The 12,834-nt window shown below is 36.8% G+C and overlaps 1 protein-coding gene across 1 annotated transcript; it reads left to right on the top strand.

The window, feature by feature from the left end:
* The first annotated feature begins 6,102 nt into the window (after positions 1–6,102).
* On the top strand, positions 6,103–12,456 carry MLN (motilin). Its single transcript, XM_015815523.1, has 3 exons — positions 6,103–6,219; positions 7,987–8,073; positions 12,289–12,456. Exons 1-3 carry the CDS (start codon positions 6,103–6,105, stop codon positions 12,454–12,456), a joined length of 372 nt encoding a protein of 123 aa, XP_015671009.1.
* Positions 12,457–12,834: the final 378 nt, after the last annotated feature.

The following is a 12,834-nucleotide window of genomic DNA, read 5'->3' as shown; positions in this document are numbered from 1 at the left end:
CCAAACAGTTGAGTAAATGGTGGGATACATTAAAAGCTATAATTTTCTACAGTGCGTGAAAATTGATAAACATTTAAGTGCCTGCTTTTAAAAAGGTTGTACTATCTTCATGGGATTCTGTATAATTTAAGAGAGAGAAACCTGACATATACAGTAATCTAGAAGTCAAGTTAACTCCTTAACCATGTAACCAGCAAACATAAAATTAAAAGTATTAGGGATAACATTCATGGAAGAGATCTGTGACACACATCAAGATGTTTAAATTCTAAGGTTGTTGGGCATGCTTTGTAGCCTACAGTTACAAAGATAAATTGATTGTGTTATCTAGAGGGAAGGAGGAAAACGCAATGAAAACACAGCTCCGAATTTCCATTGGCAGCAATCAGTGTGAATTAGAAACTCAGATATTTTACCAAACCCAGCTAAACAGGCTGGGTTTTATATTCCTTTGTATCCAATCACCCCAGATTCCTCAAGGGTCCTGGATGCCAACAAGAACAGTTATTGATGTCATGAGGCGCTGAGATGGATTATAAAAAAGCTCTGTGATTGCAGAGAGGAGATAGGAGAGAACCTCAGTTAAGACGAATATTTGCAAAAAAGAAGACCACGCTTTCATTAGGTAAGCATTCTACACATTCATTTCTATGCTAGGAAGCTTTTCAGTAAAACAACTGTGTCTGCTTTTCTTCCATTTCTGCTTATATGAATATTATGTGAAATTTGCAGGGCAAAATTTAAACAGTATGCTAAAATTGCAGTAGATCTAAGTTAAACCACATATATTCATCTTATAATAGTCTTGTACATATACCTGACAAAAGTAAATTTATAAAATCTAATGCCATATTAATCAATACTTGATTCTCAAAAATCTCTAAATAGTTGATATGACTCAAAGCCAAAGAAGGAGTGATATCTGCCATGCAGTTCTCTTATAGCTTATTTCTGTTTAATAAATAGCTGCCTTCAGGAGCTGTAACCTCCTGCTATGGTCCTGAGTGAGTCTCCTCCATATGTGCCTACTGCTCACTAAGGAAAGAAAGCTCTTCAGTTACTGCCATTACAAATAGCAGATGGGGAAAATTTTTGATCTGGATCATGGTGGGATCAAGGAACCACAACTCTACCAACTATTCCTTGGGGAAATATCAGTCAGTCGGATATTTCTCCAAGCATGAAATCTATGAATATTTAAAGGACAAATAAAAAGCAAGAATATGAGTGGCAAATGCAACACCTTGTTGGGTCTTTCCAGGCTGACAGAATAACAGGGTCAAAAACAATTGTGAAACAAGACAGAAAGATTTTTCCTGAGCTTTTGTGTGTCTTTGTATTGTTTTCCCATTCTTTCTGTCCTTAAATGAAGAGAAAAGAGGGTAATGAAAGTGGATCCCACTCCCAAGATAAAAATGTGGACACTTTTGTTTTAGAAGTATTACTAATTTATAAACAGGAAACACACATAGTCAGAATATTAATGAAGGGAAGATGGACCCAGGTAGCCAAGCAAAGAAGAGGCATTCAGGGATGTAGCCAATCAGGCTAAAGGAAACTGGAAGGCTTTCCCTGCCCTACAGAGGCGTAGCGTGGGGGGTGCAGGGGGGGCCGGCCGCACCGGGCGCAACATCTGGGGGGGCGCGCTCGCACTCGCAGCTCTCTGCCCCTGCCTGGCTCACTCACTCTCTCTGCAGTGCTGGCTGTGCGAATCCGATCCGAGCCACCGGGTCACCGACGCCGCCCACTGTGGAGGGGGGGGTGCCTTGCCCCAGGTGCTGACAACCCACGCTACGCCACTGCTGCCCTAGCAGAGAAATCACAAGGAAAACCTAGAACAAGCAAAAGAGGTAAACTGATTTTGAACCCTGCTGAGATAACAAATACAATAATGTATTTGTGCAAAAGTAGATATCACTGTTAAAAAAGAGAAGCAGATTGTATTATACAGTTATGAGTATCCCCTCTTCAATCATGGCATACCAGAAGCCTACAGTTCGCTGAGCTTTATGGTGCAATTGGCTCAAAGCAAGATCCAGAAATTCACTCTGAGGCTTTAGGCTCTAGCATCCATTTTCAGATATGTAACAGCTGCTCATGAAATGGTGTTTATCTTGTTTTATATTTCATTATATTATATTATTTTACCACACAGAATGGAAAAGTGTTTGGTTACACTATGATTCATGAAGCCCTATTTGTAGGCTGTGGGTCAGAGTAGGTGACAGACTTCTTGTATAATGTTCTTGTTTTTCTAAATGATCGTTGGTCCTTTCTGGACATTTGAGAAGTGCGGTGTCTTTATTATATTTTAACTGTTTACTTTGTATACTGTATACTTCAGGTCCAATCTGTATTCTTGAGTAAAGTCACCACAATACATTAAATATAGTTTCTTGCATTACCTAAACAGAAATATCCTTGACTTTGAAAGGTGGGGAAAAAAGGTGTTTGGATGCAATACATAGTGTGGATTTTGAATGCAATGTCAGCCCACATCCAGTTATACATACTGTAAAAATACTGTGTATATATTTAATTCCTTTTCTTCTACCATAGCCTAGGTACTAAGAAGATTGGTTTCATAAACTGCACAGCATTATAGTGTTAGTACATGAAGGCTTGATTGGAATTAAATCTGACCTAAGAGCAGTATCCAAATAATGGTGAAAGCACTTTTAAAAAAATTAATTAACTCTCAGGATTAAAGCTTCCAAGCATTTTGACCATGCTTCATTAAGTTTGTTTCATGAAAGAGCATTTAATAATTAAAACAATTCCTAAAAGTTTACATAATTGTTCCTTGCAATGTAGTATTGTTGTCCAGTCCTGTTGAAAACTAGTTTATAACGGTCCCTTAAACTGAGGTTCTTATAGAGTGGAAGTGATAAACCATGTTCTTGGTAGTATCACCTATCAAAGTTTATTAAGGAGCTAAGCACACTAATGGAAATTGACCAGATGAGTTTTTAGACTTCTTCTCACTACAGCTGTCTGATTTGATCCCTCTGTCAAAACATATGGAAGGAAGAAGAGGCTAGAAAATATAATAACAATACAAAAATCTCTTTTTTTGCAAAAACCAGAACTTTTTTCTCATCAAGGGATGAATTATAAGAAAAAATGAAGAAGGTAAATCCATCCTACAAAGTTTTCTATTTAAATACCTAAATATCCTGTAAACTACAATAAACATTTCATTTTAGCAATGCTGAGTGACAGTTTCAAATGCCTTGAAACTCAGTTATAAATGTGGTTATTTCTTGGTAACAGTCTGCAAGATCCCTCAGTCTTTATTTCATCAGAGAATAATCTGGTATTAGAGAAAAAAACAAAGCCTCTAATCCAGGAGTGTCAAACTCGCAACGTCACTTGACATGTTGTAGCATATCATGACTTTTTTACCATTGCCAGCAATGGGGTGGCCACGGTTTTGCTATGATGCATCTGGCCCATGGGCCGGCAGTTTGACACCCCTGCTCTAATCTCTTGTCCCAACGACAGGCATGGATCAATTTATATATATTAGGGACAATTTCCACTCCTTCCTTTCTCATCTCCTTGAGTCTTCCAATACTCCAATTATCAGGTTTGTCACATTATAGTTTGTTTCTCTGGGTTGTGATAAATTATATTTGATTGCCCACCAAGGTGGGCATGAACTTTTCTTGAAACAAGTTCCAATTCTGGTCTGGAGGACAAACATAAAGTATAAACCAGGTTTACACAACACATTGAACCATAATGTGAATTGGTATAATATGTCAGCTAATAATAGTTTGCTGATTTGGATATAATAACAACCAATCATTTGCCTGCACCTAGAAATGAACAGGGAACTGGAAAATTGAAAGCTGGAGCAAGATGAAGTTCACATGTAAGTCTAAGGATGGCCACAATCTTAGAATTACATATGAACTATGCCATGCTGGAATCATATATCACACTAAGCTATTATGTGATTTGATTCATTCTGGAATAATGGGGTACGTTAACTCAAACACTGCAGTCTGTAAAGCATGAGTTTTAGCTTAATAGTAAATGTGACCTAAATCACCCTGTTTTGTTAAGCAACCAAAAAAATGTAGAATGATGTGAGGACCCAGAAGTAGCCTTCTGCTTAATCTAATCACACTATCAGGTGTTCCTTAATTAGAAGATAGACTGCCTTCTATAAAGAGCTACCTGATTCCCTCTAGTCATCTTCCAAGAATGAACAGATGTAGGAAACAACTGGGTATTTTTGAAAGTGCACTTTAGTTGCTGAACAGCTCAATTTTAAGCTAAATTCTCAATAATTACTTATGAAAATACTGGAATATGGCAGAGGTATGGGGCAAACACAGATGTCCCTCAGTAACGTAGAAAAATTACTGGTTTAGAGAAAGATTTTGACTTTGTTTTCAGCTCGGAGAAGATTGTTTTCTAAACACATCTAAAAGGGCTGCCATTGCATATCAGTAGGGCATTGGTGATTTACAAGTCTAAAAATGATTTTGTATTATTGAGTTTAAATAAGAATTCATCAAAATCATAATTTATATTTTAAATTATTTACAATTTAAAATGCTATTTGTTTAATATATTTACATTTTGTCTTTTTATTCATTTGATAGTCAAGATAGTTGGCACTTAATATATTGCACGCTGGACCTCAGATACCAATATAGGAATAACATGAAAAAGTGTCCTTATAAATAACAGTCTTGTTCATCTTTTTTTGAATTCCTATTCTATACTGAAAAGCAGACATGTGATTAAAACTATCAGAAAACTACCCGCCAACATGGGCTAGTATTGAAGGTGCCAGATTAATATAGCACCTAAAACTATTGGCAGAAGTTTTTGCCTCTGAAGAATGGTTTGTAAAAGTTAAGTCATAATGCATGGGTCATCAAAATGCTAATTGCATTGGTTCAAATAAATGTTAATACAGATTAAGTTCTGAAATGGTCGTGTTCACTGGGAATAATGGAAATGGAAGTCCACAAATACCTGGAGAGGACAGGTTGAATATACCATTCTAAACAAGAGATACATGTTTAGTCTGCATATGCCAAGCCACATTTAACCATGGTGTACTGAAAAAGCCCATACTTGGCTGGGTTCAACTGTACAGCAAGCAAGCATGGTTTATGAAAAAACAGTGGTTGGAATAAAGCACTGTGCTAAACTCAAACCCAACAAGGCATATTATGCTTTATCATAAATTTTCATAGTGCAAATAAAAACCAAAAACATCAAGATTTCAGGATGCATCCTACATTGTATTTAACTCCAAGAAAAAAAATATAAATAAGGTCTTAATGATATGCTTTGTTAAGAACATGGCTTGCAGTCATATCGTTTTTTATTTTATTTAGTGTTAGGGGGGGGAATTATTTAGGCCAGAGTAGAAAAGAAAATTTTTCTCCATTTGTAAAATAGTGCGGAAAGAGTTAAAACTCCCTTTCTCACTTTCTGCAGTAAATCAGGGGCTCTACAATTAGAATTCTAAAAGAAAAAGAAAAAGCTGATATGACTGCAAGCTATATTAACATACACAGATAATCCTACACTGATCTATAATTAGGAACTAAAATCTGGTTATGACCTGTATACATATTGCATGTCAAGTCTTAAAGTGACTGTTTTGTTTTTGTACAAGAAAGGTTGTGTGAACCTAGCTATTTTAGTTGATAAAACCCAGCTTGGGATTTAGCATGTTGGAAGGATTCACCAAAACCTCTTTTTTCTCACTCAAACATATGATTAAAGAAAACCTAGCTTAGGAAGGATGTGCTAATTGACATGTTAATTGCAGAAGGTCAAAAGGCCTGAAAGAAAATATTTTTTGCCAAAATAACCCCACTGAAACAGTGTACTGAAGCCACAGGACTTTATTTCATAGTTATCACATTTGTGGGAGGTTCCTTCTAACCAGGAACAAGCAACAATTGTTAACTTTAACTAAGACAATCATTTCTAGCTAATATACCACCACAGTTGAAAAGATTAGACAAATATGGACTCAGAAGTCAAATAAAGTTGCTGGAAACATAATCTCTTGTGATCAGTGTCATTTTTCTCATTATTATTAAATTTGCTTTATAAAGTTTCAGGATGGTTCCAAAAAAGGTGATAACAAGTCTTCTGCTCCTCTACATGACAGCCATGTTGGCTAAAGAGAGTGAAGGGTACCTTGCCTTCTATAGCCGTGAAGATTTCAGAAGAATGCAGGTGAGCTTCTTGAGAAATGGGTCAACGACCAGAAATATGTAGCTGAATGTGGCAGAGCTTTAAATCCAGTTCCAGGGATCTCCAAGGAGATCTGGACAACAACAAAACCATCCTTTTTCTGTCCAGAACTCCAGAGAACAAGAGCTAGTCAGTTTTAGACTATACTGAGCTAAACGAACCAATGTCTGACTCAGAGTAAGATACCTTCTTATATTCTAGTGATTGGATTTCCTTCCGGTTCTTCTAATCCTATCTGTTCACCATTTTACTGCATTATTTTTCTTTCACTAGCAATATTTTACTATCATTTCGTTCTCAAATCATTGGAAACCAACTAGAATCTAGAGTCAGAATATGGCTTTGAGTTTAATAATTTAGATTTGCTTCCTACCTTCAAATTTCACTAAAGTAGAACACTTGTCTATTTCCTAAAGAGTTATGATTGTTCAGGTCTTGGCATTGTTGAGCTCAATCTCCAAGGCAGCTGTCACACCCTCCAAATGAACCCATATGCATTCCCAAATTAATTCAAAGGAGACAAGATAATAAGAGTTTCTTTAAGCAGAAATTGCTGAAAAATTGAGCAGACCACTGTCCATAGTCTGAGAGAAAAGCTTAACTCAGAAAATGCCTATTGAGATATATAAAACCTGCAGCTTTCCATGCATGTAATGATGTCATAATGAAAGCAGGGCACACAAACCACAAGGCCTTATTCAGTCTTCTAAAGCCTGGGATGCGACCCTCACAGCATCTTCAAAAGATGCAAGTGAATTTCATTTGCAACAGAAGGAAAAAACTAGAGTTGGTCCATATAAATGTATTATTTATGCATGCATTTTCTTCATGGATCAACATGTTATGAGTGTTTTTCATCATACTAATAGCACTACATTAATCTAATTAACCTGTGTCCTGTCTAATTAACCACCTTCACATTCCTGGCTTTCTCCATTGTTTGGTATGTGGCACACTAACAAAATATCCAGTAACCAACTCTGGCCTCCACATGAAAAAGGTTCCTCACACTAGTCAAAATATGTTCCCTAGAAGCTCAACAGTCAGCTAATATATAAGAAAAGATATTAAAGCCTAGTAGTTAGCTGTAAGTTGCAGCTAACTAGACCCACCACTACGAAATGAAGATTATATGAACTTCCAGTGTTTTAGCTCCTATTGATCCTATAGATTAGAGAACGCCAAAAAATCTGCAGCACAGGAATATCTGATATATAGCATTTATCAACTTTGTGCTCACCCCCAAATGTACTGCACTTTACTTTGGTCATGTCACCTGGAATTACAGGTTGATGCCTAACTTACATGTAGAACACAGATGTGAAACTCGCCACATCACGTGACGTGTCATGACGGATCGTGATTCTTTTTGCATTGCCAGCAATGGGTTGGGCGCAGCTTCGGTATGATGAAACTGGCCCACAGGCCGGCAGTTTGACACCCCTGCTGTAGAACATCAATTTGCAAACATTGATCTAATATGTAGAACATGGAATAAAACTGAGCTTATGATTTAAGGCAATGATGAAGAGATTGTGGTATGGCCTATAAATCATATTCTTCAGTAAGTAAACCAAGACTCTGAATGTAAAAATAGGTTTTAAACACATGCTTTTAAGGGAACTGTCTATTGACAACTGTATCACCTATGTAGCTGCATTTGAGATGGCAATATAGCTATTTTTGGCTTTTTAGGCTTTGACCAAAAGCTGGCCTACTTGATTATTGTATTCTTCCATACATTTCCAGGAGAAAGAAAAGAATCAAGCACAGAAGAAATCGCTTGACACAAGAGATTTTTTTGAATTTGCAGAAGATGAAGGGCAAGTAATCAAGGTACACTATCTTTGCATTATGACAACTAAGCAGTTAGATATAGCAAGACAGCTTTTCTGAAATATCAGTTAGTGTATTGGGGGGCTTACATATAGAGAAAGCTAATGAAAGCCAAATTTATTGCAATATTCTTAGATTGAGACATTCGCAGGCAAAATCTGTTTTATTCTTTTTTGCATGACTTGATATCCTATAGGTTTCCAAAAACACTTAACTGATAAAGGTTTCCTTGCAGTATAAATACTATGATTATTATAAATTATTCTAGTCTTTAAAATGAGATGTACTTAAGTTGATTGAAAGAAAGATTATCATAAATCACTAGTCAAATATGAATGTTCATTTCTTTTCTTTTGAGCTCACATGAAGGTCAGTTCTTTTGACTCAGATGTTATCATTGATGAGTTCAAGTAATCACAGACCCTCCCCATTAATCAGAAAGAAGAACATAATACTGAATAATCCAGTTAGTAAGGTGCCCAACACCTGACAATAATATGGACAAATACCCCCATCTTGACCAATCCTTAGATATTCAAGGGACATTCCAGTGATCTCTTTGGTCCTGTCTATGCACTTTTCCCCTTCTACATCCCTCTGTCTTGCCAACCATTGTAGTTTTCTTCTAGTCCATCAATTGTTTGCATCCTATGTTCCAAGTATGAGACTTGCTGATCTTAGAGGAGCAGCGAGTCTTTATCTGGCCAGGACTAAGCATTTGTTACTCTTGTTGTTCATTTCATTGTCTCCAAAGTCATCATTTGAAGATGTTTATCCTCTAAATCATCACTAGAAAACCATACAGTAATATCAACTGTTCTTATCTTGTAGTCATGGGAACATCTTCATCCTTCTTGCTCTTGTTTAACATTGTCATTGCTTTCTCCTAAGATTAAAACAGTTTCTGTTTTAACTGTTCTTCAGCCCAGGAAAACTACCAGTCACATGTCCTTAATGGAAGGAAAATCCTAACCTAATTTGAAGGGACTATCTAGAAAGGATAGCAGAAATGCAGAGAATATAAACATCCAACCGTCTTGAAAGAACAAGAGGATACTGAATGAATAAAAGAAACCAAAAACTTCTCTTTCTGGAATCAGAGAGTGCTAAAGAATTAAAGGAATTGAAGTATGACTGGATATACAGTAAATACTGCAGCATCTCTTTCACTTGCTCAGAAATTTTATCTTAGCTAAAATATATGAATGTCTAGCACAGGGGTAAGCAACCTTGGCTCTTTTATGACTTGTGGACTTCAACTCCCAGAATTCCTGAGCCAGCTCTGAGCCAAGGTTGCCTACCCCTGGTCTAGCAGATAGCCCTTACCTCTATAGTCAACACTACCTACATTGACACTGCTACCTTCATTGTCAACTGTGAATGCACCAAATGTTGGTTGACATTACTATTGTCTTCTTAATATTAAACATCAATCCAGAATATTTCTATTTTTCCTTTCAACTTAAGCTCTGTCAAATTTCTCTACTGTCAGGTAGAATGCCAGTTTGGTGTATTAGTTCAGGCATCAGGCTAGCAACTAGAGACCGTAAGTTCTTGTCTCACCTTAGGCATGAAGCCAGCTGGGTGACCTTGTGTTAGTCGCATTCTCTAAGCCCTGGGAAGCAGACCATGGAAAACCACTTCTGAAATCTGGCCAAGAACAATGCAGGGACCTGTCCAGACAGTTGCCAAGAGTCAACACTTACCTAAAGGTGCACACAAGCACACACCTTTTCAGTTTAAAAGGTTGTGTCATCCAAACTGTTTCATTTGACCTTTGATTTTAATGCCAGTGATCTCATTCAGTTGTTCATTTTATAATATATTTGCTAAATATACATTCTTGTCTTATTCCCTTCATTATTGTAGAACATTCTGTCTCCAAACTCAGTTTTACAGTAGTTTCTAGTTCATTCTAAAGATTTTTTTTATATGAATAATCATGTGTTCTGGCACACCCCTTAGTCATTCCTGCAGTATATCATGAGCTGTTCGATACAATGCCTCACTCTATTCAAGGTAAAGCCAATTCAATTCCCTTGCTTTCCCCAGTACCCATTTTATGGATAATAATTTCCTTGTGTCCCTCTGCCTTTTCCAAAATCTATTTGTTTATGTGGTGCTTATCTCTCCCTGTCTGATTATTTGTACAATCTTAAGCAAAACATTGCTTGTGAGACAAATTAGTGCAATGGTTTGCTAATTTGCACATTCTATTGTATCTCCATTATTCAGTATGGGTATGTACATCATTCTTTCACAATCTTCAGGCCACACAGTCTTGTTCCATACTGAGCTTTAAACAGCCAAGATGTTAATTCATCTATAGCGGGTGTTTTCCTATTTGACAGGTGATCTATTGCCTCTTGTGCTTCAGTTTCTAATGCAGCAGGTGCAGAAATAGATTCTGTGTCTTCTATTGTTTCTATCACACTCTAATCCTGTTTATAAAGGGTTTCCGTACTGACTTTCCACTTTCCTTTAATCCCATTTGTCTGTACTAGATCATTTACCTGATTATTCTTAAATAGCTAATTTACCTTAGACTATCCTTTTTTTGACTTTCCTCTATCAGTCAACATTCTTTTTTGGGGGGGAGGGGGATTGAAATTTGAAGACAAGTGAAAGGAAATAGATGTAAACTCCAGAAGTACTGCACTCAAAACTAGAAAGGGGAACACTATTTCTCCCCCAAGGCAGCAGTCATAGAATCCCAATCCCTGTGCCCTGATAAGTAAACCAGGTTTAATGAACATTTTGCAGGTCAGGAAGAAAGGGGCCATTTTGATATTAGTAGGCAAGCTATTCCAAAGTGCAGCAGCCATAACAAGAAAAGCATGCTTTCAAGGTCCAAGCAGATTACAATTCATGAGAAAAGGGACTCAGAGCAGCAATCTTGGCCATCTTAATCTTATTGGGCATGCAGACGTTACTAACAGAAGGAGGTCCACAGATATCCAGGCCCTGAACCATGAACCAGCACCCTGGATTGCACCCAGAAGCCAACTAGTAGCCATTACAGCTCTTGAATAGAGGAGTTACATAGGCACATCAAGGTATACACATCACTATTCAAGCCATCTCATTTCAGATTAATGTGTCCTTGCTCTCTTAAACAATCAGAACAGGGAAAAGGAAATGCAATGTGAATTTAAGCTTGGCATACAAATTCTTTTCTCCCACCCACCAGTATGCTGATTATCTGTAACTATTGCCTTCAACTGACAACTTGTACATCTTGTACTATTTTTTGTATATTTGCTTTAGATGAATAAGTGATGCACCTTGAATCTGCTATATATTTTTGTGCCAGCAGACTATCTAGCATGCATTATGTTTACATATATCACACCATTTCCAGTAGTATGAATGGAGGTATAGAACATTTGTAACAATGCTGAAAAGGTAATTCAAGTGCCTTCATTTCAAAGGCCAAATTTATGCCCATTATTTCCTTCTTTCCATTTATCTGTATAACGGCAGCAACACTATTCTGAAAATGTAGATACTATCTACCGTTCACTATTAGCAAGTCCCAGCAGATAACATCCAAAGGGTACAATTATGCAATTATGAAAATTAATCTTGTCTCAGTCCCTCAAAAGACTGCATACAAACCACAAGAGCTCTTTAAAATGTCCCAATCCATCCCAAAATTATTACATCTCTCGTGATTCTCTTTAATCCTTCGGCGTTACTTATTGAAAATGTTCAAAAACCATGAACAAGCAACGGGAGCAAATATGTTCATTTTATTTGCATTCTATTCTCTGAACATTGGGAGTTTTTATCTTTTCAGGGGAGATTTTTCCATACTATGTGAGGAACTCCATATATCTATATATGAAAGCTAATGTTCTTGCTATTCCAGATGTTTTAATCAATCACAATCCAATAGCTCAGCAGATACTGATATGCACGCATCATTGTGAACTGGGCTATAACCTCAAGGACTTCAAAAAAGGATAAACTGTCAAAACCTGTAAGAATAAAAAACACTGGGATTGATTTTCACAATCACCCTTTGAAAAAAGCAGTTTAACCCTATTTCACTGGTCACGTCATCAAGCTAAAACCTGAATCAAGACAACCCTTTACCAATAATATTCATCAATAACAAATTCCCACTTATGAGAATATCTATCTAGTGTACATGATGCGTAAGTGGTTAAAATGTTGGCTTGCCTTATATGTTAACCAACTTCTCCTTCATAGATGATTGCTCCAGTAGAAATTGGAATACATCTGAACTCCAAACAGTTGGAAAAATACCAAGATGTCTTGAAGGAGCTCCTGACAGAGGTGTTGTCAGATACTAAGAATGGTACTACAGAAATCTTAAAATTGGCTTTTCTCTTCCCTTGGAAATTATCTAAGTCATGAGATTTCATAAGTACCTTGTGCCTTGTGTCACATTTTTACAAGGAGCTGTGTGGGTTCTGTGTTTTTCTTTTTAAGAAATAAATATCCCCCCTTCCCTACCCCCACAAATAATGCACCACTATATTGATGTTTGCATTAGCATTAAAAAGTAGAAATAGTATAGATCTGTATCAGTGTTTTGGAAGATTTTCAGCTATTAAAAATCATAGATGTTACCTAGCCTGCTAACGAAATGTTCAGAAACCAACCCACAAGCTCAGAGAACGAACCTTCACCCTTATAGAGAATCATATGTCTGATAAAAGACAATTGTACTGTCAGTTTTCATCTTCTGTACTGCGTTTCTAGTTAATTTTAGGCAACTTTCACTGAAGTTAT

This window comes from Protobothrops mucrosquamatus, unplaced genomic scaffold (genome assembly GCF_001527695.2).
Source record: "Protobothrops mucrosquamatus isolate PMUCROS unplaced genomic scaffold, P.Mucros_1.0 scaffold346, whole genome shotgun sequence".
Classification (NCBI taxonomy): domain Eukaryota; kingdom Metazoa; phylum Chordata; class Lepidosauria; order Squamata; family Viperidae; genus Protobothrops; species Protobothrops mucrosquamatus.
The sequence above is the reverse complement of the archived record's forward strand: the minus strand, read 5'-3'. Positions and strand labels throughout refer to the sequence as shown.